Below are 25,140 nucleotides of genomic sequence, written 5' to 3' on the forward strand. Positions count from 1 at the left end.
TACGGAGGTTACTTCAACACACGCCTCTTTGTGAAGATCGAGAAGTGCCAATTCCATCAAGAGCAGATCTCCTTTTTAGAATTCGTGCTTAGCAAAGACAGCATCACCATGGACCCGGACAAGGTAAGGACCATCCTCCAATGGCCCTTTCCTACCACGGTGAAGGCTCTCCAATGGTTCCTGGGATACGCCAATTTCTATCGTCATTTCATCAGAGCGTTTAGTTCGCTCGCCGCTCCTCTGACTGCCTTGATCGCCAGCAAAACAACCCGACTCCCCTGGTCCGAAGAGGCACAATGAGCCTTCGATGCCCTGAAGAGCAGGTTCACTTTGGCTCCTATTCTCCGCCACCCAGATCCTGAGTCACCGTTCGTCATGGAAGTTGACGCCTCGGAAACAGGAGTAGAAGCAATTCTTTCCCAAGGACAAGGTAATCCATCCACATTGCACCCTTGTGCATTCTTTTTGAAGAGGTTGTCCCAAGCCAAGAGAAACTACAATATCAGGAACCAGGAGCTTTTTTCCTCCAGGCTCAGGAGGAATGGAGACACTGGCTTGATGGGGCCAGATACCCCTTTGTTGTGCTCACCGATCACAAAATCTGGAGTACTACAGACAGCTCGGTGTCTAAACCCCAGACAAGTCCATTTCAAGCGGTTTCATTTCACCATCACCTACAGACCCGGCCGTAAGAACACCAAGGCGGACGCCCTATCTCGCATGTACAAGAGAGAGCCAGCTGAAAAGAACCCAGACTTCATCCTGCCCTGAACCTGTTTCATCGCCCCTGTTCAGTAGGAGTTCCTCCAAGATCTCGCCTGAGCTGGGAGGGCTACGGGCCAGAGGAACAGTGTTGGGTGGCCACTCGGGATGTATTACAACCTGACCTTATCTCTGCATTCCACAAGGAACACCCAGCCCGTCCCGCACTTAGACCCCGAGGCTGCCCCCTGGGTCACCGCAGAGCATCTAGAGCTGCTCCTGGAGGGGTGAGTACTGTCACAGACATACTTCTTTTCACACTTGTTCAGAGAAAAACAAATCAGCCAGCAGAGAAACAACCAACACAGTAAGTTGTCAATGATTTACTTGATCTCTCAGTCTTAGCTAATTTAATTGTAGAAGATAATGAATACAATAGATCTCCTGCTCCTTCATTTACAGGTTTTCAATAATGGTATTACTTTATGTTACTTTGTTTTGTTAAATATTTACAATTTTTCTTAATATCTAGAAATATCCTCTGTTTGTGTTTCTATGTTTAAATAAACTTTGAATAATGCTAATTAGTTACATAGTAGTCCTGTCAAGTGACATAGAGTACAAGAGTGATGGTAGATGTATTGTGCAAGGAAGAACATCTCTTCCTAAAATGGACTAAGTGCACATGCAAAATATGGCACAGAAGGATATTCAGAATTATATTCTTTTCATGGAAGGCTGTAGGTTTGTATGAGATTAGGGCAGGAGAAAGAAAGATTAAGAACTGCAAACAGAATTTCTGAGTCTGTAACATGCTGCCCCAAAGAAGGAGCATGTCAAGTAAACAAATAAACCAAAGGGAAACAGTAGATATAATACTGAGTCTGTAACAGGATATCTTCCATGTGCTTTCAAGGGACACAGGAACACCTTGTAGTGCTGTGTTTAGAGCTGTAGCCTTTGTTGCCAATGGTTGGAGGTTTGAATCGCACCTCTCACTGTAGTATCTTTGAGCAACATACTTACCCTAAATTGTTCAAGTAAAATTTCCCAGCTGTATGAATGGGTAAATAACTGTAGGTAGATTAACATTGCAGGTTTCTTTGGAGAAAAGCATGAGCTAATGAATTAATGCAAAGGTGTTTGAAATTGATCTCTGAAGCACAGTAGAGATTGCTACAAGGGAACCCAACATACAATATGTGAAGGTATATTTTTGTGTGACACTCACTGTGTCTCTTCTCTTACAAATACATTTATACCCTGACTGTGCCACAGAGGTCACATACAACACTGTGGCTCATGAAACAAAGTAAGTTCAGTTTTATTAACGCTTTACAGACAAGCACACACAAATCATCTGAACTGCTTGTCCCATGCAGGGTCACGGGGAGCCAGAGCCTCACCCGGCAATACATGGCACAAGGCTGGAGGGGGAGGGGACACACCCAGGATTGGACAGCAGTCCGTTGCAGGCACCCCAAGTGAGACTTGAACCCTAGACCCACTGGAGAACAGGACTTGGTCCAACCCGCTGCACCACCACATTCCCCCGCAGACACGCACAGACATATATATTGGTGAATGTATAATTGAAACAACAATCTTTTTGGGGGGGTTAAATTTCCATAGCAAATTAAAGAAAAATTCTATCAAGAGCCTGGTGTCGCAGTGATTTACAGCTCTTTCGTGTTTTGCCACTAACAGGTGAGTGTATCACAGCTGAAAGGTTTCAAAACCTTATATTTACAAATCCAATAGTGCTTGTCAACAAGTTTTGTACATCAAGGTCATGCATTAGAGGCAACAATTCATCTGCTGCAGTGTAACCTGTGCTGTAAATTCCAGAATACCCATTACCTCCAGTGTCTTTGCGGTTGCACTCAGTTTAACCACAGATGAGTCACAATCTCCACTCGATGGTTGTTTACAAACTGCAAGAAATTTGACAGACTATTCTGAAAAACTATTAATTATAATTATAAGAAAACTATTCTGGACTAATACTCTATTTTAAGTGTATGTGTCCTGTAGGTGACCTGTAGGTATGACCATCCCCTGCTGCAGGTGAAAACAAGATGATCCAGAAGATCACTCTGCAGTCTTACAGACTGATTATAGTTGAATTCATTCACATTCATTCTTTCATTCATGCCAAGGATGAAGAGGTAAAAATAACTTCGTAACAGTCCACAAAGCTGGTACATAGTTAATTCAAAAGACTTAAAGCTATTATTGCAGCAAAAGGAGGCTCTACTCTACATTAAAATGTGTGGGTTTGAATACTTCTGCAAGCGTCATATTTTATTTTTCAATTTCTTTAAATATCTTTTCTTTTTCTTTTTCTTTCTCTTTAAATATCTGTAAACAAACAATATATTTTGGCTCGAAAAATTAATGTTAGACCCAATGAGTTCACAAAAAAAATACTGACTTGAAAATTCTGCGTAAGTATAAAATGTCATCCAGGCAATGCTGATAACTTTCAAGGGGTTTGAATACTTTTGCAGGCACACCATATGAGTACAACTTCGTAAACAAAGTATTTATTATATTTTACAGAAGATTTTGCAGAACGTACCAGTTAATATGCATGTAGCAACATTAACCTAACCTTGCATGATAATTTGGAGAAAAGTGTTAAGAAAATAAAGAGAAACCATGAAATTTCCTTAATCTGTCATTACTCTTATTCTGTTAGTCTTACTCTTTCCTTCCTCTCTGTGGCCCATCACTATTCATACCCCATCCTGCACAGGTCATAACACACACAACTTCCACAGAGTGTACTTTAAATCGGAGCAGCTTGTAATGACTAAATAAGTCTTGATTCAAGAGTGACTTAAATGACTGAAATAATGTGTCTAACAACCTGAGGTAAGAAGTCACTTTCTCATAAAATATGTCACAGTGAAAAGATAGTAAATATATAAATATAGTATGTTGCTAATAAGACAGTAAATGTGCTTTTGTCTTGTAAAAACAAATACACACACACACACACACACACACACACACTTTCTGAACCGCTTGTTCCATACGGGGTCGCAGGGAGCTGGAGCCTACACGGCAACACAGGGCACAGGGCCGGAGGGGGAGGGAACACACCCAGGACAGGACGCCAGTCCGCCGCAAGGCACCCTGAGCGGGACTCGAGCCCCAGACCCACCGGAGAGCAGGACCCGGTCCAACCCACTGAGCCACCGCACCCCCTAAAAACAAATACAGTTTTTGGGATTTCATTATTCGATGATTACTAAGAAAACATACTGTACTATACTGTATGGCTAATGTGCTTTAAATTTTACAAATGATCAGTTTATACCAACTTATTTTAGCTTCAGAAAAATATTTTGAATGTTCTCACTGGACTATACTGTTTCCAAAAAAGTATTGTAAATAATGACCATAAGATGAAAACAGAAGAACAAATGGAGATATGAGAATTTTTTCAAAGAAAAACCTGTGTTCAGGCATTATAGGATCTGTGACAGAGAAAACAGGCACACACACACACATCTTCCGAACCTCTTGTCCCATACGGGGTCACGGGGAACCAGAGCCTACCCGGCAACACAGGGCATAAGGCCAGAGGGGGAGGGGACACACCCAGGACGGGACACCAGTCCATCACAAGGCACCCCAAGCAGGACTCGAACCCCAGACCCACCGGAGAGCAGGACTGTAGAAAACAGGCATATTATTATTAATTTATTTATTAAGACAAAACACTTAAATGGATATCTTCACAGCAGCAATTTGGGGTAAGAAAAGTTTTCAACATTATCTGACAAAGTAACACTAATCCTGATGTATTTCTGGACAAAAGAAAGCACACATAAGACAAATCTTTAAATGTGAAAATCAGCACAGACCTGGTGCAGAGAAAGCAGGGTCTTTCTGCAGTTTTACTCTTTCACTTCTACTGCCCTCACCTTGTGTACACATGTGATCTTTATACATGATGGGGCTCAATGGAAGACTTTCAGGTATATGAACCATGTTTACGCTTGTGGGTACAGACATTTTGGCTAGAGCTGGAGCCCTGTGCATATCAGTCCCTTTCCCACTGGAGGAGTGTGGACCAGAGCAGCTCACAAAGGACAGAAAATGTACTGGAGAAGAACCGAGGTCAAAGAAATAATTATTGGTGTCAACTCATTGTGGAAGTTAAGCAAAACCGGGTTGTCTTTCCGTTGGCCTTGGTTATTAAAGCATGAAACCAGATTTTTAGTGGTGTTTTTCTTTAACCTGACAGCAGGTGGTGCAGTTGAAAAGGATCGCATGACAGTCATAGCTGGTTGGTTGTCAGATCAAAGATGATCAGGTTTTCTGATGTTCACCCCAAACGTTGACCAAGTGTTTCATTAAAAAGATGGCAATATGGAAAGCAGAAAAATACAAATGATTTCTGTCACAGAAGTATGTGATCCACTGCACCCCTCCACCCAAATTCTTCACTGACACTTATTTCAACGTATATATTTATGTCAGCGGGGTGCGGGGTGCGGTGGCGCAGTGGGTTGGACTGCAGTTCTGCTCTCCGGTGGGTCTGGGGTTCAAGTCCCGCTTGGGGTGCCTTGCGGTGGACTGGCATCCCCTCCTGGGTGTGTCCCCTTCCCCCTCTGGCCTTATGCCCTGTGTTGCCGGGTAGGCTCCGGTTCCCCATGACCTCGTAAAGGACAAGTGTTCTGAAAGTGTGTGTGTGTGTATTTATGTCACTCAGAAAATACCTGCAAAAACTTTATAGGTAAAAGGCACTGAATTCTGATTTTGTGCTACAACTGGGGTAAAAAAAAAAAACTGAGTTAAAATAGAAAAATGCTATTTGGTCAAAAGAAATTGTTACTACTGAGTTTTTTTTCAATCCAATGGGCTCTTTTGATCAACATTATTTCATAGAATGTTTGTATTTAAAGATTTTTTAAAGAGGTATACAATCACAACTAATCAGTACAGTTATATGCACTTAATGGGGCAAAATTTCAAGTCGTTATGAAGGCTCATTCGATTTTTGAAATTAACACATTGTTAGGAATTTCTGTTGCTTAGCCCACACCCTGTACTTCATTTAATAAATTTTGTTAATAATGAGTTACAGTTGGGGGGCACGGTGGCGCAGTGGGTTGGACCGGGTCCTGCTCTCCGGTGGGTCTGAGGTAAGAGTCCCGCTTGACGTGCCTTTGGACGAACTGGTGTCCTGTCCTGGGTGTGTCCCCTCCCCCTCCAGCCTTATGCCCTGTTTTGCCAGGTTAGGCTCTGGCTCCCTGCGACCCCGAATGGGACAAGCGGTTCAGAAAGTGTGTGTATGTGTGTGTGAGTTACAGTTTATAAAAATTAACATTTTTTAGCCAAATCTGGTAGCTAGGAGCTTTGATGCTCGAAGAGCCTCTGCACAGGAAGATGAGGGTCACACCCTTGGTGCCACTCCTTCCTCGAGCCTGTAGGGGGTGCTCTGTTCTCAGAGCTGGACGGCCACACCTGTTCTGGGCTCACAGTGAGTCCCTGCTGTAAAGGTGGAGAGCTGAAGAACAGTCTTCACTGAGCTTTGTCACTTGTTGTCAGTCCACACTTTGTAGTGTTGCACCTGTTTCACTTTAAACACAGGGACAGCTGGTTGAGTAGTGGTTACAGCCACTGTCTTTGGGCCAAATGGTTCCAGGCTTGATTCTCACCTCTGCCTGCAGTACCTTTGAGCAATGCACTTACCCTGAACTACTTCAGTAAAAACTACCCAGCTGTAGAAATGGGTAAGTAATTGTAAATCACTTAAAGAAAAGTGTCAGATACATGAACAACTGGATCTGTAACCTGTGTCATTATTGCAATGATGTTTTTTCAGAAACAGTTTTTAGTGAAACACATGGTGTGTCACTACGCTGGACGAGCTGGTTCCCGCAGAAAGCAGTGACCAGACTCTGACACAGCAGTGACACCAGAGCAATTATTATTCTGTATTCACAGTGCAAAGAATTCACCAGAACTGTAAAGCCACCCATGCTCCCATCTCATTCTTTCTAACATGATACATATGATATTAAACACGTATTACAGATGTCATAAATATATTCACCATTTTATTTGCAGATAAATAACTGACCACAACTTTTTGAAAGAGCAACAATAAAGAATAGGAACAGGAAACGTGAGCTAAAAACTGAACAACAGTAATATCACAAATAAGCAGGAAGTGTTTTCTGGTCTCCAGAAAGCTGGTGTCTCTGGTCACCGTGTGTCATTCACTTGGACGAAAACTGTACTTTGAGTCCACAACATGAGCACAGTTCTTTTTGTCCTCTTCTGTCTTGTTTTACCACCAGGTAAGATTTGTATCACTCCTCATATATTATTCTCCTGCCTGCAAATTATGCACATGTGAAAAAGCAGGAGATTAAAAAGTTTTATTATATACTGCTTGTTAGTTGCATCGTCTCATATACATTTCCTTTATATGGAATGCAATTAATAAATTCTATTTAAAATTCACAAGTAAAATAAGACAAAAAGTGCTCTGTCATTTAAAACAAACATTCGACACTGAGTATGTACTATTTACTTTGGTAAATTATTACGCAGTTAAACTTAATCTGTATCTTGACATGTTTTTCTGCGTACACTTTTATCCATGCTTCAGTTTTCCTATATATGACTAAAAGGTGCAAAAGAATTTATTGTTTGCATAAAAATATAATTTCCAAAATTTCAGTTTTGTATTCTTATGTGTTTATTTTATATTGAAAGAAATGTATGATTCATGACTAAGAAAACTTCAGGATTGAATGTATTAGCCGTTAAAGATAAATTACCAAATATTTTTGTTCGTTATTATGCTTGTAAAAATTAAAAAAAGCCCAGAGAAACACTGGACCTGGAGAAAAAAAGAACTGCTAAGAATTACAATTGATTATGAATTTGCTTAAAAATTATTAACAAGGATTAACAAGCTCAAAATATAAAGAATACAAATGTAGATTCTAATTTTAATTCATGAATTTGTGAGCTCACAGACATTAGAAAAATTACTTTTACAGTCACATTGCAGGCAAAAGTTCCTGTAAAAATTTAAGGAATGTTTTGTTACAACGTATGCATTTTTAATCTGCGATATGTGTTTGAAATAAATTCACAGTTAATGTTCCTGATTCACATTAATGTTCCAATGTAAAAAGTGTCATTTTGTCCACGGACAACTGTTTATACATTTTAAGCAGAACAACAGAGCATTTAATAGCAGAGTGAGAAAGCCACAGAACACAAACAGATCACATGATAAACACAACAGTGGTAAGAGTAACAAAAAGACACTTAGCAGCTGCCTGTACAATAATTTCTTCGCTTAAGAAGCTGGTTTTAACGGTAACTGAGGCAACTGGTGCAGTAGTGGTTAGAGCAGCTGCCTTTGGATCCAAAGGTTGCATGGAGAAAAGTGTCAGATAAATGTAACTGACAGTTAATGATGAGAATTAACATTCAGACACATCACACACATCATCTGAAACCACTTGTCTCATACGGGGTCACGGGGAGCCGGAGCCTAACCCGGTAACACAGGGCGAAGGGCTGGAGGGACACACCCAGGACGGGACGCCAGTCTGTCGCAAGGCACCCCAAGCGGGACTCAAACCCCAGACCCCTCTGAAAACAGTACTTGGTCCAACCCACTACACCCCCAGAATTAACATTCAGCAGCACCTTAATGAGTTCAACTTCTATGAGAGAAGAGAATTTCACAAGTCTTAGGACAGCTTTTATTTTCTCACTTACGTGATGCTTTTTTTTTTGAAGTGACTCACACTGTTGTAGCTATTTATAGTTTTTCCCCTCTTATTTATACATTTGGATAGTATCACCAAAGCATGTAATCATAAGTACCTTGAAGAAGATGGGGTTTGAACCAGCACCCTTCAGACCCACAGACTGCTGTGCCACCCTTACCCATGCTCTACCTTAACCATAAAGTGTACTTCTCTATGTCACTCAGACACTGCTGTCTTTGCAGGTGCTGGAAATGTACCGCAAAACACAGGGAGATGGTTAACTCTTCAGAAAGGAGAATTTGTCACCATCCCATGTTTCTATCATCCTTGGTACAAGAATTATGTTAAACAGTGGTGCAGCGGTTTAGAAATCTTTTCCTGCACTATTATGGCCAGCACTGACTCTCCACAGGTACACAGGGTGTCCATCATCGATGATCCCACCCAGGGTGTGTTCACAGTGACCATGAACAATGTGCAGGAGAGCGATTCTGGTACATACTGGTGTCTTGGAAAGTACGGGGGTTGGAATGAATTGGATGATCCCTATTACATTACAGTCACTGGTAAGAAGCCTTTAGTATAATATTTGCAATAATTACTACGTTTCAGTGGATATTGACAGTACATTCGGTGACACAACATTCTACACAGCAGTCCTCATACAGCAGTCCATCTTTGGAGAAGGTCTTATAATCTCTGATCATTGCATTTACGTTTACATTTATTCATTTACCAGACAGTTTTCTCCAAATCCACTTGCATCTCAGAGAGCAATACAAAAAGTGCATTACGTCAACAGAAGGAGAGATTTAGATGCAAACACACGATTCTTGAGTACAGTCAATTTGTCACATTCCACAATATAAACCAGTGCACATCACATGAGGAGCTAGAAATTATTTTGTTTTTAATTTTAATTATTAAACAGATACCACAGTACACACTGATTGACCACATAGTAAATCAGAGGAGAAGTGAGTCTGAAAGAGACATGTTCTGAGAACCTTCTTGAATGTTGAGAATGCTGAGAGAAGTTCAGCAGTTGTGAATAACAGAGAGTGAGATGAGAACCAAAAACCTTTATGCATAAGAGCCTTATAATGAGGGTCACAGACACAAAGTTCAGACCTGAAAGATAAACTGAGCTATGGGAAGAATTTGCACATGAATCTGACTAAATAACTCACAGGAAAAATGTACAGACTGAGGTTAAAGGAAAACAGAGCCTCTGTAAGGACTGGTTTTATTTGGGTTAATACGCTCATCACTTTTCCTCATCCGTTCTGTCTCTGTTTCCAGACACTCCAGATATGTCAGTGAAGGACAACATGGTGGAGGCGCAATTGGGGGACAGTGTCACTGTACACTGTTTTTACAGCCACAGTTACAGAGACAGGGAGAAGAAGTGGTGCAGGTCAGAAAAGAACAGTTTTTGTGTAAGATCCTGGACCAGAGGAAAATCCCGACAGAGAGTGACCCTAAAGGTGGACTCTGCACTTGGGGTCTTCAGTGTGACAGTGAGGGACCTGGAGCAGAAGGATAGAGGCTGGTACTGGTGCTCTGTTGGAGACCGACTGTTTCCTGTTCATATCAGTGTAACTCAGAAAAGACAGAGTAAGTGAAAACTGAACAGAAATAAAAGAAAAAACAGTTCAAAGTGATATGAAACTGAGAACCATCATATGTGTTTAACATAATAAATGAAATATTTTGATGGTGTGAAATTAATACCTGTCCTACATTTCAAGAAACAGATTTTGTCAGATAGATTTTGAATCTTCACTTTAAAATATAGCAAGACTGATTTTCTTCACTCAATCAGGGTTGATTTCTGACTCATTGCAGCAACTGCAGCACCAATAAACCCAACGAGTTTAACTGAGAAACAACCATCGACTGCAGTGACCACAGATACACCTTCAGCTTCAGCTATGTTTGTCTCCAATTCCAGTGAAAGTGAGGATTACAGAAGGAAAACAAAAAGGTACTTTATAGGTATTTCTCTTCATTATTCATTTTACTTTATTCACATTACATTATTCATTACTCTTTCTCAACTCCAGCAGCAGTTTAACTGTAAATGCTGGAGAGAAGATGACTATGGACAGTCAGAATAAATCATTCCCCTTTCTTTGTTAATGGGGACAAACTTAATTCAAGTTCATTAAATATCTTGCCTAGACATAAGGATGTTGGCAGATTTAAATTTTTTTTTTGGAAATCGGAAATTTTTTAGTTTTCGCTTGAAAGTTTGATGTTTTAGTTTCCCATGTTTTACTTGTGCTGTTAATGTGTGTTGTAAAAAAGCAGTGAAATGTGTTAGAGGACCCCATCAGCTTGTGAAGATGCTTAACTGAAACATTGCACCTTTTGCTGTACAGTCGTTCTATGCTGCTTACACTCCTGTCATCATGTGGACTTCTGCTGGTTCTGGGGGTGGTTGTCATAGTAACCAGGAAGTTGTGTCAAAAACGTAGTAAGTTTCTTTTTCTGCCGAAATCAAAACAATGTCCTAGAATTTTTGACAAAATGATAGCAGAAGTTATTTCCCTTTCAATAAGAAATATGATAGAGATGATAAATGTACTGTGATTAGTGTGAACACTTTAACATCTGCTGACAGACATGTTTTTAAAGCAGACAACTTTCTTTTCACACTTTTTCAGAGAATAACAAATCAGCGAGAAGAGAAACAACCAATAGAGTAAGTTGTCCATAATTTAGCTGATCTCTCAGTCTTAGCTAATATAATTGTCGAAAATAATTAATACAATAGATCTCCTGGACCTTCATTTACAGGTTTTCAGTAATGACATTACTTTAGGTTATTTTTCTTTTGTTAACTATTGTTCCTAAATGTTGCAGGTTTGAATCTCACCCCTGACTGTAGTATCCTTGAGCAACGTACTTACCCTAAATTGCTCAAGTAAAACTCCCCAGCTGTATAAATGGGTAAATAACTGTAGGTAGATTAACATTGCAGGTTGTTTTGGAGAAAAGGATGAGCTAAATTAGTTAATGCAAATGTGTTTGAAATTAATCTCTGAAGCACAGTACACGCACATTGACTGAAACCACTTGTCCCAAGCGGGGTTGAGCTCCCGGTTGCTCAACCCGCAACACAGGGTGCAAGGCTGGAGGGGGAGAGTACATACCCTAGATGGGATGCCAGCTCGTCACAAGGAACATCAAGTGGGGCTCAAACCTCAGAAGCACCAGAGAACAACCACATGCCAAACCCACTGCCCCACCGTGCCCCGTGTTGCATACTAGAGATTGCTAAAAGGGAGCCCGACATACAGTATGTGAAGGTGTATTGCTGTGTGAAACTCACTGTATCTCTTCTCTCACAGATACATATAGACCCTAACTGTGCCACAGATGTCACATACAGCACTGTGGTCATCAAATGTCATGGATCACGAAACAAAGTAAGTTCAGTTAAATTATTACTTTACAGACAAGCACTTGCATATATATTGCTGAATATATAATTGAAACAACAATCTTTTTTTTGGTGGTTAAATTCCTTTTTTCATAGGAAATCAAAGAACAATTCTATAAAGAGCCTGATGATGCAGTGACCTACAGCTCTTTGGTGTTTCACCACTAACAGGTGAGTGTATCACATGCTTACATTTCCAGCAGAGCTTGTCAAAGAGATTTGAACATCAAGGTCATGCATTAGATGCAACAACACATTTGCTGCAGTGTAACCTGTGCTGTAAATACCAGAATAGCTGTTACCTCCAGTGTCTTTGGTGTAGATGGACGGTTACACTCAGCTTAACCACAGATGAGTCAGAGTCTCCACTCAATGGCTGTTTACAAACTCTTTTTCAAATAGCATCTATAAATATAGTACAGCTGTTTAGTAGCCATTTCCTTCTCAATGATTTGCCCGTGTTCTCCAGTAAGTCGCCTCATATTGTTCGCTATCACTGAGATCTTGCACAAAGTGTTCAGCAGCTCCACAACAGAGGCAGAACAAAGTTCAGCACTAAAAACTGCACAAAGTTTGACAATTCTTTCTACATTTGTCTGAGACTTTTCTCTAAAGTTCTTTGCAATGTTAAGCTAACAATTATTTACCCATTTATACAGCTGGGTAGTCTTCCTTCAGGACTTTCAGGAGATGTACCTTGCTCAAAGATACTACAGCCAGAAATGGGATCAAACTTGCAACCTTTAGAGCCAAAGGCAGCAGCTCTAACCACTACACTACCAGCTGTCCTTGTTTTTTCAATACATGTACACCCTGTATAATGAGATGCGAGTTTATAAGAGTTCCTAGTTGACAAGAGTGTGGAATGTTATGAATTTCATTTACTAAGTTCTCACCTCATAAAAAACACCTTAATGGAAAAACATGATCTCCTCATTTCTGCTCTTTCACGGCATGAGGAAATAGAGAAAGAGTGCCATCAATGTCAGAGCTACCAAACAGACCATGTTTTTATAAACTGGGAGAATACGACTGACATTACAGACACCAGACAAACTTTTTTTCTCCTCTCCTTCATCTCAGGTATCCAAACAACTGCATGTAATCTTACCTCAAACTGGAGGTTTACCCTTGTGTTTATTTTATTTGTCTTTTCTGGAAAGAGTCAGTCACGTATCACATATCTGTCCAACCATCCATCCATTTTTTTTTCCGCTTGTCCTAGTAGGGTCCCGGTGGCAACAGGGAGAGCAGAGAGGCCCAGCTGCCCCTGTCCCCCGCAACTTCCTCCAGCACAACCTGGTGGATCCTCAACCATTCCCAGGCCAACTGTGAGATATAAGCCCTCCAGTGGGTCCTGGGCCGACCTTGGGACCTTGTCCCAGTTGGCCGTGCCTGGTATGCCTCCAAAGGGAGGCGCCCAGGGGTGCCCTTATCAGATGCCCAAACCACTTCAGCTGGCTCCTCTCAATATGGAGGAGTAGCGGCTCTACTCTGAGTTCCTCCCGGATGTCCGAACTCCTCACCCTATCACGGAGAGTGAGTCCCAACACCCTGTGGAGAAAACTCATTTCAGCTGCTTGTATCCCACAAAGTTCATGACCATAGGTGAGGGTAGGGACGTAGATCGACCGGTAAATGGAGAGCTTCGCCTTATGGCTCAGTTCTCCCTTCACCACTACAGTCCGGATACAGCGATCGGATTACTGCTGCCGCTGCTCCCAGTCTGCGGCCGATCTCACGTTCCCTTCTCCTCTCACTTGTGAACAAAACCCCAAGATACTTAAACCTCTCCACCTGGGGCAAATTCTCTCCCCTTACCTGGAGAGGGCATGCCATCCTTTTCCGTGAGAGAACCATGGATTCAGACTTTGAGGTGCTGATCTTCATCCCAACCACTTCACGTTCGGCTGCAAACTATTCCAGTGCGTGTTGGAGGCAACCATGTGACGGTGCAAAAAGGACAACATCATTGGCAAAAAGCAGAGACGTCACCTTCTGACTCCCACACAGAATGCTCTCCTGACCTCGACTGCGCCTTGATATCCTGTCCATGAAAACCACAAACAGGAGTGGAGACAAGGCACAACCTTGGCGAAGTCCAACACCCACACTGAATGGGCTTGACTTAATGCCGAGTATGCGGACACAGCTTTCGCTCCGTGTGTACAGAGACTGAATGGCCTGCAGTAGTAGCCCCGGTACCCCATACTCCCTAAGCACCTCCCACAGAATTTCCCCGGGAACACAGTCATAGGCTTTCTTCAAGTCCACAAAACACAGGTAGACTGGATTAGTGAATGTCCCATGTCCCTTCAATTATCTATGAGAAGGTAAAAAGCTGGTCCACTGTTCCACTGCCAGGACAGAATCTATATTGTTCCTCTTCAATCTGAGGTTCAACTATTGGCCAGAGCCTCCTTTCCAGCACCCTGGCACAGACTTTCCAAGGGTGACTGAGAAGTGTGATACCCCGATAGTTGGCACACACTCTCTAGTCCCCTTTCTTAAAGATAGGGACCACCACTGAGTTTACTGATCCAAAGGCACTGTCCCCGAGGTCCATGCAACATTGCAGAGGCGTATCAGCCATGACAGCCCTACAACATCCAGAGCCTTAAGCAGTTTCGGGCAAATCTCATCCACCCCCGGTGCTTTGCCACCATGGAGATTACCAGCTACCTCAGTGACTTCCACCAGGGAAATGGACTCTGACAGCCTGGAAGCCTCTGGCCCTGACTACTGTAAGGGAGGCATATCTCTCGGATTTAGAAGTTCCTCAAAGTGCTCCTTCCACCTCCCGAATGTTGTCATCCGAGGTCAGTTTCTCCATTCTTGCTGAGCACAGCCTCAGCGAAGTTCCTCCATGCCCCTCCTGAGCTGCCGGATGGTTCTCCAGAACCTCTTTGAAGCCAACTGATATTTTCCATACCCTCTCCAAACTCCTCCCGTGCCCTGGATTTTGCTTCTGCAACTGCTGCTGCTGCTGCCTTTTTCGCCTGCCGGTACCTGTCTGCTGAGTCAGGAGTCCCCAGAGCCAACCAGGCCCTAAAGGCTTCCTTTCTCAGCTTGATGGCTTCCCTCACCCCTCGTGTCCACCAGCGGGTTCTCAGGTTGCTACCCTGGCTGGCACCAACAAGCTTTTGGCCACAGCTGTGCCTGGCTGCTTCCACAATGGAGGTTTTGAACAGAGTCGCTTATGGCCATACCACCCTGAATACATCCATTCAGACTCCATTGTCCCCTACCTTCTCTGGGACATGGGACAAGCTCTCCCAGAGGTGCAAGTTAAAATCATTCAAGGGCCTTTGACAGTCGTTCCCAGCACACCCTCACTAAATGCCTGTCCATCAGTTTTCCCCGCCATCTGATCCAACTCACCACCAGATGGTGATCGGTTGACAGCTCAGCACCTCTCTTCACCCGAGTGTCCAGAACATGTGGCCTCAGGTCAGATGAAATGACTACAAAGTCGATCATTGACCTTTGGCCCAAGGAGCTCTTGTAGCATTACACTCGTGAGCATCCTTGTGTTCAAAGATGGTGTTTGTTATGGACAAGCCATGACTAGCACAGAAGTCCAATAACATTTCACCATTTGGGTTCAGACTGGGCAAGCCGTTTTTCCCAATCACCCCCCGCCACATTTCCCAGTCATTGCCAACGTGAGTGTTGAAGTCCCCCAGCAGGACTATGGAGTCTGTAGGTGGGGCCCTGTCCAGAACCCCACCCACCCTCTCCAAGAAGGTCAAATTCTCTGAACTGCTGTTTGGTGCATAAGCACACACAACAGTCAAACTTTTCCTCTCTGCGACCCTAAGTTGCATTGAGGTGACCCTCTGATCCACCAGAATAAACTCCAACTGTATGGCAGCCAGGCGGGGGCTTGTGAATATCCCCACACCCACCCAGCGCCTCACACACTGTGCAACTCCTGAGTAGGAGTGAGACCACCCCCTATCGAGGAGTTTGGTTCCAGAGCCAAAACTGTGAGTGAAGGTGACCCCAGCTATATCTTGTTGGTATCTCTCAACCTCCCGCACCGATTCCGGCTTCTTCTCCGCAGTGAGGTTACGTTCCACGTGCCAAGTGCCAGTTTCTGTTGTGAGGAGCCGCAGTGCCACACGCCACCCTGCCCTTTTCTTCTGCTTGATATACATCACACCCAACCCCCATGCTTGACCTTTCGTGTGGTGGGCCTATATGGGCCCCACGTTGCCTTTTTGGACTGAGCCCGGCCAGGTTACATGGGCTGCCCGGCCACGAGGCACTTGCCTAAGAACACCAATCCCAGGCCTGGCTCCAGGGTAGGTCCCGGTGACCCTATTCAGGGCAGGGTAAAAGTTCTCCCGTTTACTTTTTTCACGGAGGTTTTTGGATTGTGTTAGTCTGGATCTTCACTCCAGACCTGTTCGCCTTGGGAGACCCTACCAGGAGCATACTGCTCCCGACAACATAACTCTGGAGATCCCTAAGTTACGCAAACCCTTCCCCACACCAAGACCCTGATCTAGGAAGGGGTCTTACATATCCGGTTTGTGTTAATGTTTCACTTGACTCTCTTCATTTTCTTCCAGATGATGCTTTAGGAAATAATCTTAAAAAACACTTGTTTGGTACTTGTACTTATTAAATGACGATTTTCATAACAGGTTGTGTACGATACCAAGCTTGACATTTTATATTATTGTAATATTTTTGGAATTTAGCAAGGTCTCCATTACAGTTTTCCCACTTAAAAGTAATCGTAATGCCTGTTCTGATTTACAAGAAACTTTTATTTTGTATATTAGGGTAAAGGTGTATCATGAATGCAATGGAGATCTAAGAGCCTTTTTGCTCATCCACACTCTGCCTTTGTTTTGTCCACAAACACATACAGTACAGTCAAGTGAGAAATGTGCCATTAACCACTGCATTCCTTTTGAGGTTTTCATGCAGATTTCTGTGTTTTGCTAATTTCGGTGGTCATTAGTGTAAAGCTCTACGTATTTTGTGAAAAACATGTGGGTGTACCATAAAGTCTGTACTTAATGACCACTTCTATGTGTGCTTTCTGCAGGTGACCTGTCAGTGTGTGTCACCTGCTGCTGGTGATTCAGGATGATCCTGAAGATCTGAGAGCCTTTTTGCTCATCCACACTCTGCCTTTGTTTTGTCCACAAACACATACAACTACACTCCACATGTCATGCTTACAGTGGCGCACTCAGATGCTAATCCAAGAACCCCTGTAAAAGCAAGGTATTGTTCATTACAAATATTAATTATTTCATTGAGGTTATCAGTTCAACAGTGTGTCACCTGGGGAAGATGCACAGGACCAACCTGTGTCACACCTGCAGCTGTATGACCCACTTCCGCACCTGCAGGCTATTAGGGCACGTAAATATAAAGGAGGCAACTCGACCAGAGTCGAATGGAGAGCCTTACTTTGAGAAACCACAATGAGAGTTTTGCGCCTTGTACTTCTTGCTTCTGTTCCTCTCTGTAATCCTCCTTCCTATATCCCCAGTAACGACTCCCTGGCTCCCTGTCCTTCCCAACATTTCTGGCTTTGATCTTTGGGCTTAACTCTGTGACCGATGAACTCAAATCGCCTGACCCTTGCCTGTCCTGACCACTCTCTTGGCTGTCCTGTAAAAAAATAAAAGTACACCTGCACCTGAGTCCACCAAGTCTGTCTACTGTGTTTGTGATGACATGTTGGCAGTTTTTTCTTCGCAGTTGGAAAGAAAATTACATATACATACAATTATATACATACATTTCTGTAAATACACACACACACACACACACATTTTCAGAACCGCTTGTCCCATACGGGGTCACGGGGAACCGGAGCCTACCCGGTAACACAGGGCGTAAGGCCAGAGGGGGAGGGGACACACCCAGGACGGGACGCCAGTCCGTCGCAAGGCACCCCAAGCGGGACTCGAACCCCAGACCCACGGGAGAGCAGGACTGCGGTCCAACCCACTGCGCCATCGCACCCCCATTTCTGTAAATACTTAAAATAAAAAATTTAAAATGGTCTTTAAAACTTGAATTCATCGAACTTGTACTTTTACCGGTAACAAAAATCAAGCACAAACGAAATTTGACTGGTGGAACCTGTCCTACAGAACTAGTGTTGGCAAACCTTGAAAAAATACGCACCCACAACATCACAAAGTGAACGCATGCATAAAAATGAATTGCGCTTTGCTCTCATTATGCTGTTTTGACTATTTATTTGTTTCTTCTGTCAATGAAATAACTTTTTTTCAGTAAGTGGTAATGTATTGTAATGCTTAGAACTGCCACTTTGCAGTACAAGTTCAAAACCCACCTTGTACTATAATGCCCCTGAACAAGGTATCAAATTTACTGTTTCACTGGCACTGAAGAGGCAAAGAGATGGTTGTTTTTACTATTAATTTTTCTCTCTTCTTCTGTTAGATACTGCATTATTATCATTATTATTATTTATTTATTTATTACCAGCGGGGGCGTGGTGGTGCAGTGGGTTGGACCAGGTCCTCCTCTCCAGTGGGTCTGGGGTTCGAGTCCCGCTTGGGGTGCCTTGCGGCGGACTGGCGTCCCGTCCTGGGTGTGTCCCCTCCCCCTCCGGCCTTGCGCCCTGTGTTACCGGGTAGGCTCCAGTTCCCCGCGACCCCGTATGGGACGAGCGGTTCCGTAAATGTGTGTTTATTACAAGACACCATTGTCTGTAGTGACTTAAAATGTATGGATAACAAGAGCAGAATGTCATGATTCCACCGATATGTTGGTAAGAACGCAAGCGCAGCGATCATCACCCGAAGTGGCGTCGTCGTGGTCCGAAGGTAGTGATCCAATGAGTTGGGGTTGCAGGCGAAGATCGTAGCCCAATGAGTTGTGGTCGGGGTCCAAAGAGCAAAGGTCATTATCCAAAAGGAGATTGACAAGGAGTAAAGAACAATGCTGAGCATGAGAAAAAGCAAGGTTTCTCAATGAGAATCCACAACCACTGTGGGTCCTTGACCTGTAGTTTTGGGGAAACTTGATAAGGTCTAGAAAGGACATTCGCCTTGTTATTTTTGGAACCTGGATGACTTATGAACTGGTTTGCCTGTAATTTAACCTTGTTGGCTAATGTAGGTATTCTAATTTCCAATGGTCTGTCAACACCAGGAAGGGGTGAGTGATACCCTCAAACCAATGCCTCCATTCCTCTAGTGACAATTTAACTGCTAACAACTCCTGACTTCCCCACATCATAATTAATTTCTGTAGGTGACAATTTGTGGAAAAAATGGACAAGGAAACATTTTGGGGGATTGCCCTGTCGCTGGGACAAGACCACAGCCACACCCACCTCTGAAGCATCTACTTCCATGACAAAGGATAAGGTGGGGCCTGGGTGTCTTAAACAGGGGCTTAGTAAGGTATTCTCCTTAGGTCTTCAAAAGCCTGTACCGCTTCCTGGTTCTGATTAAGGTGTCAAGGGGTTTCCTTAGGCATGGCCGTCAGGGGCGTAGCAATGCTGCTAAAGCCCCAAATGAAACTCCTATAATAAATTAGCAACACCCAATAATCTCTGCAGCTGCTTCACAGACTTGGGTTGTGGCCAGGAAGACACCGTTTCAACTTTCTTGGGGTCCATGGCCACACCCTGTGGACCCAAACAAACCACAAGAAGATTACCTTGTCCGTGTGAAATTTACACTTTTCACTCTTAACACAGAGCTGATGGTCCAATAACCATTTCAAAACATCTCTGACATGTGAAACATATTCCGCATATGGACCGGGAAAACACCAGAATATCCATGTATACCAAGACATACCTATTTATCATATCCCTGAGTACCTCATTCACAAATGCCTGAAATACAGAGGGTGCACTGGCCATACCAAAGGCAAAACAAGATACTCGTGATGGCCCAGGGAAGTGCTCAAGGCAGTCTTCCACTCATTCTCTGGGGGGGTGGGTGTCTTAAACAGGGGCTATAGTAAGGTGTCTTCCTTAGGTCTTCAAAAGCCTGTACTGCCACCTGGCTCTGATTAAAGCATCAAGGGGTTCCTTAAGCAAATTACTGAGTTTTTAGGGTCATGGGAACTTTCAGACCTTTTTAATGTCATGAGAATGTTTCAAACAATGTTTGTATTTATGCTCTTTATCAACATAAGTTTGGAATTCATGTCTGAGACAATAACACACACGATAGGGTCTCATTTTATTCACACACACACACACACACACACACACACACACACACAGTCTGAAACCACTTGTCCCAACCGGGGTCGCGGCGAGCTGGAGCCTATTTATTTAATAGTCCAAGACCATGTAATTTAAATTATGAATATATCAGTCATGTCATGTCGTCTAGCAAGGAAAAGCGATGAACTCAAGTGCAGTGCTCGGAGGGCTTGGACAAAGAATAGTCACTGGACAGGTGAGGGACAAACGTCATCAATAGGAGTAATCAGAATCGTTGTCGGGAAAGCCAGGCGAGAGCTCAAGAAACCAGAAAGCCAAAAACACAAGAAGCATGGAGCACCAAGTGGCACAGAGGACGGGGGTTGCTCTGGAAGAGGTGCTGCATGGAAGGGCTTCTGGGCTGCCCTTTTAGCCTGTGATCCTTTGACAAGCCGCAGGTGGTGCTGACAGTACCCACCCCCCACCCCACGGGTATCTCCAGCCGCCCTTACGCCTCCAAGGAAACCGGCCCCAAGGGCGTGGCACCGGCCGCTCCGGATGGTCCCTGTGGAAGGCAGCAATAAGGTTGGGGTTTAGAATGCCCCGGGCGCCGACCCAGGACCATTCCTGTGGGCCATAACCCTCCCAGTCGACCAGGTACTGCTACCGCGCACGTCATTGCCGGGAGTCCAGCAAGGACCAGACCGCGTATTCTGGGTCCCCAATGACCTGCACTGGAGGAGGCGGAGCGACCGAGGAGGACGGCTAATGGAGCGAGATGCTACAAGGTTTCAGTAGGGACACATGGAATGTGGGATGTACCCGCATATCTGGGGGCAGTTGCAATTTGTATGTCACCAGCGTGATCCATAGCACTACCCTGTATGGGCCGATGTATTGGGGGCTCAGCTTCTTGCAGGGTAGCCGCAGCCAGAGGTCCGGGTAGACAACCTGATGCGTCGTCCGGGCACAACGGACAAGGACCGGTGATAGCAGTCAGCCTGTTGTTTGTACCGCACTGCACTCCTCTGGAAGTGTTCCCGGACCGACCGCCATGTGTCGCCGCTCATCTACAGACTCAGCAATTCTGACCGCATGGGGACGGGCACATATTCTTTCCCTTCAGGCTTGTTGGAAGGTACAGGTTCAGAGACCTGGGCCATATGTAGGTCTGGGAAGAACTGTCATCGCATGGGGGCAACCATACACCATTTGGGGAGGATGCTCTCGGGGTTTTCTGGGGCCGGCTCGGGGTAGTGGAGCAGGGCATCTGCCTTAGTGTTCATGGAGCCTGGTTGGTAAGAGACAGTGAATCGGAAGCATGTAAAAAACAAAGCCCAGCGGGCTTGGGGGGAATTGAGCCGACAGGCCTTCTCGAGGTACTTGAGGTTGCGATGGCCTCTCAACACCAGAAACGGATGAACTGCCCCCTCCAGCCATTGTCGCCATTCCTCGAGGGCCAGCTTGATGGCCAGGGGCTCCCAGTTCCCGATTTTGTAGTTGCATTCAGCTGCAGACAGCTTGCGGGAAAAGAAAGCACAAGGGTAGAGTTTAGGAGGGTTTCCCTGACGTTGGGAGAGAACAACTTCTACTCTCAAGAGCGAGGTGTCCACTTTGACCACAAATGACAAGAAAGGATCGGGATTGTTGAGCACCGGAGCCAGACTGAAGCGCGTTTTCAGATCTTGGAACGCCCTCTCAGTGGCTTCACTCCAAGGTAGTTGGGGACCTTTGGTGGCCGTGAGGGCGGTGAGTGGGGCTGCGAGAGAGCTGAAACCATGGATAAAGCAACGGTGAAAGTTTGTGAACCCCAGAAAGTGCTAGAGCGTCTTCACGGTGTTGGGTCAGGGCCAGGCCGCCATGGCACTTACCTTCTGAGAATCCATGGCCACCCCCTCAGAACTCAGGATGTACCCCAGGAAAGACACCTGGTCCTGGTGAAAAGGCATTTCTCACCTTTCACATACAGGCAGTGACTGAGGAGCCAGCGCAAGACAGCCCGAACCTGTTCAGTGTGCTCTTCCTGGGTGTGGGAGAAAATCAGGATGTCGTCCAGGTAGACCAACACACAATGGTTAATGAAGTCCCTGAGGACGTGGTTCACGAACGCCTGGAAGACTGAAGGAGCATTGGACAAATCAAACGGCATCACCCAGTATTCATAATGGCCCAGGGAGATGCTAAAGGCGGTCTTCACTCATCTCCCTGATGGACCCGGATGAGGTTATACGCATTCTGCAAATCTAATTTGGTAAACACGGTAGCCCCATGAATCCACTCCACGGCAGCAGTAATGAGTGATAATGGGTGCGGGTACCTGACAGTGATGGCATTCAGCCCCGGGAATCAATGCAATGAAGCAGACCCCCGTCCTTCTTACTGACGAAGAAGAACCCGGCGGAGGTAGGCGACGTGGAGGGCCTGATGATCTCCACATTCAGGGCCTCGGTGATGTCCTCCTGCATGGCTTTCTATTCGGACACAGACAAGGGGTATACGTGGCATCTGGGAGGTGCGGTCCTGGGCAGGAGATCAATCACACAGTCCCATAGTTGGTGCAGGGGTAGTTCCCCCCTGCTCCATCGGAACACCAGGTTGTGCCTGACCAATCAGGGGAAGCCAAGGATAACCGGGGTGTTGAGTGCCCATATCAGGAAGATCGCCAGGTCCTCCTTGTGACAAGCCCCGATTGAGATCCAAAGGGCTTCAGTGCATGAGGTCACCACACCTGAGCCCAAGGGTTAGCCGTCCAATGCGCTGATCCGGAGCTGGCGGTCACAGCTCCGACCCGGGATGTTGTGGTCTTGGGCGAACCCAATGTCCATGAAGCAGCCGGCGGCCCCCAAGTCAACCAAGGCATGGATATCCAGGTGAGTCTCTCCCCAGGCTAGGCATAGCGGCACTGTGAGTTGCCCTGACCGGTACCTGGGACTCACCTGTGAACCTATGTTCAGGGGCGTGGCATCCGCAGTGAAGAGACAGGTGGTCCTCAAGGCAGCAATGCCTCTCCCCAGGGTCCAGCCTCCACTCTCTGAACAGCCTTGGTTGTAGGTCCTCCTCCTGGGACGCAAGGACCTGGGCGGGTATCCGACTCCGGGCCAGGTGGTCCAGAGTTCAGGCCATCTCCACCAGGCAATCAAATGTCCAGTCCTCTCCCCTGTAGGCTAGTTCGGTCTGGAGCCGGGAATGAGCTCGTTCCGGAAGCAAGTCTTGAGGGGGGCTGTGTTCCATCCACTATGTTTGGCCAGAGTCCAGAACTCCACCGCATACTTGGCTACTGTCCGCTGGCCCTGTCCTATGTGCAGGAGACATTCGCCAGCGGTGCAGGCTAGGAACAAGGAACCAAAAACCGCTTTGTGTTTCTTCCGGAAGTCAGTGTAAGAGGTCTCCAGGTGCTTGCGCCACCCAGCAGTCACCCACACTTGTGGTGGGCCAGTCAGTAGCGCCATCAGGTAGGCGATCTTGGATTCCTCGGTCGGATACCGGTGGGGAGAGCAGTGGAACACCAGCTCACATTGCATTAGGAAGCACTGGCAATGCTCCGGCGACCCATCGTACCTTTACGGGGTGGCGATGCAGGGTCCCGGTAGTGGGGAGGTTGAGAGTGCTGGAGGGACTTCTTGCAGCCGCCCTCTTGTTGGAGAGTGGGCTCCAGCGCTACACTCAGTGACGTGCGATCACGGTGCAGCTGGGTGAGCTCCGCTGAGTCTGTAGATGAGGGGGAACCTTGTGTCATGATGTCGGGAGGAAAAGCAACAGACTCAAGTGCAGTGTTCAAAGAAATAGGACAAAAGAGTAGTCACTGGGCAGGAACAAAAAAGTACGTACACGTACACACACACACACACACACACACACACACACACACACACTTTCAGAACCGCTTGTCCCATACAGGGTCACGGGGAACCGGAGCCTAACCCAGCAACTCAGGGCGTAAGGCTGGAGGGGGAGGGGACACACCCAGGACAGGACACCAGTCCGTCGCAAGGCACCCCAAGCGGGACTCAAACCCCAGACCCACTGGAGAGCAGGACTGTGGTCCAACCCACTGCGCCACCACACCCCCTCAACAAAAAAGTACTTTAGAGGTATTTCTCTTCATTATTCATTCCAGCTCTTTATGTTTCTCAACTCCAGCAGCAGTTTAACTGTAAATGCAGAAGAAAAGATGACTGTGGATGGTCAGGATGAATGATTCCTTTTTAATTATAACTGAGGACAAAAGAATTCAAGCTCATTAAACACCTAGTGTAGACATAAAGATCTTGGCATATTTCAATTATATTTGGAAATCTGGAATTGTTTAGTTTTCAGTGGACAGTTTGATATATTAGCTTCCCGTGTTTTACTTGTGTTGTCTATGTGTGATGTAAGAAAGCAATAAAATGTTGTTAGAGGAACCAGTCAGCTTGTGAAGACTCTTAACTGAAACATTGTGCCTTTTGCTGTACAATAGTTCTATGCTGATAACACTCCTGTCATCATGTGGACTTCTGCTGTTTCTGGGGGTGGTTGCCATAGTAACGAGGAAGTTGTGTCAAAAACGTAGTAAGTTTTTTTCTGCTGAAAATAAAAAAAAACAATTTCCTAGCATTTTATTGGCAAAATGATATCAGAAGTAATTTCCCTTTCAATAAGAAATATGATACAGATCATAAATGTATATCGTGGTTAGTGTGAACACTTTAACATCTGCTGACAGACATGCTTTTAAAGTAGACATCCTTCTTTTCTCACTTTTTCTCACTTCATTGGTGACCCTTTGCTTGTCTTGTGACCACATCTTTTTGACTCCCTTAATAAAAGCCGCCGCTCTGCACTTGGGTCTGACGACTGACTTCCTGGACGCTGCCATGCCACAGACATCCTTCTTTTCACACTTGTTCAGAGACAAACAAATCAGTGAGCAGAAGAACAACCAACACATTATGCTATTAATGATTTAGTTGATGTCTCACTCTTAGCAAATATAACTGTAGAAGAGAATTAATACAACAGATCTCCTGCACTTTCATTTACAGGTTTTCAATAATGACATTATTTTATGTTATTTGTGTTTCATT

General features: G+C 45.0%; 1 protein-coding gene and 1 long non-coding RNA gene across 2 annotated transcripts; both read left to right on the plus strand.

Moving 5' to 3' along the window:
* The first annotated feature begins 6,953 nt into the window (after positions 1-6,953).
* Positions 6,954-10,344, plus strand: LOC114910552 (CMRF35-like molecule 1). The gene is made up of 4 exons (XM_029252118.1): positions 6,954-7,022; positions 8,702-8,953; positions 9,762-9,876; positions 10,308-10,344. The coding sequence occupies exons 1-4, from the start codon at positions 6,977-6,979 to the stop codon at positions 10,342-10,344; spliced, it is 450 nt and encodes a 149-aa protein (XP_029107951.1). The 5' UTR covers positions 6,954-6,976.
* Positions 10,345-10,379: 35 nt separating this feature from the next.
* LOC114910236 (uncharacterized) lies at positions 10,380-11,828 on the plus strand. The gene is made up of 4 exons (XR_003797553.1): positions 10,380-10,446; positions 10,844-10,938; positions 11,129-11,166; positions 11,816-11,828. It is a non-coding gene; the product is annotated as an uncharacterized LOC114910236 (long non-coding RNA).
* The last annotated feature ends 13,312 nt before the right edge of the window (positions 11,829-25,140 follow it).

The sequence above is a fragment of the Scleropages formosus genome, chromosome 1, assembly GCF_900964775.1.
Source record: "Scleropages formosus chromosome 1, fSclFor1.1, whole genome shotgun sequence".
NCBI lineage: Eukaryota > Metazoa > Chordata > Actinopteri > Osteoglossiformes > Osteoglossidae > Scleropages > Scleropages formosus.

Coding starts and splice junctions, on each gene's coding strand:
- LOC114910552 (XM_029252118.1), top strand. CDS start 6,977: ATGAGCACAGTTCTTTTTGTCCTCTTCTGTCTTGTTTTACCACCAG. Junction 8,954..9,761: donor TGTGCAGGAGAGCGATTCTG/GTACATACTGGT, acceptor CTCTGTTTCCAG/ACACTCCAGATATGTCAGTG. Junction 9,877..10,307: donor AGGGAGAAGAAGTGGTGCAG/GTCAGAAAAGAA, acceptor GACTCATTGCAG/CAACTGCAGCACCAATAAAC.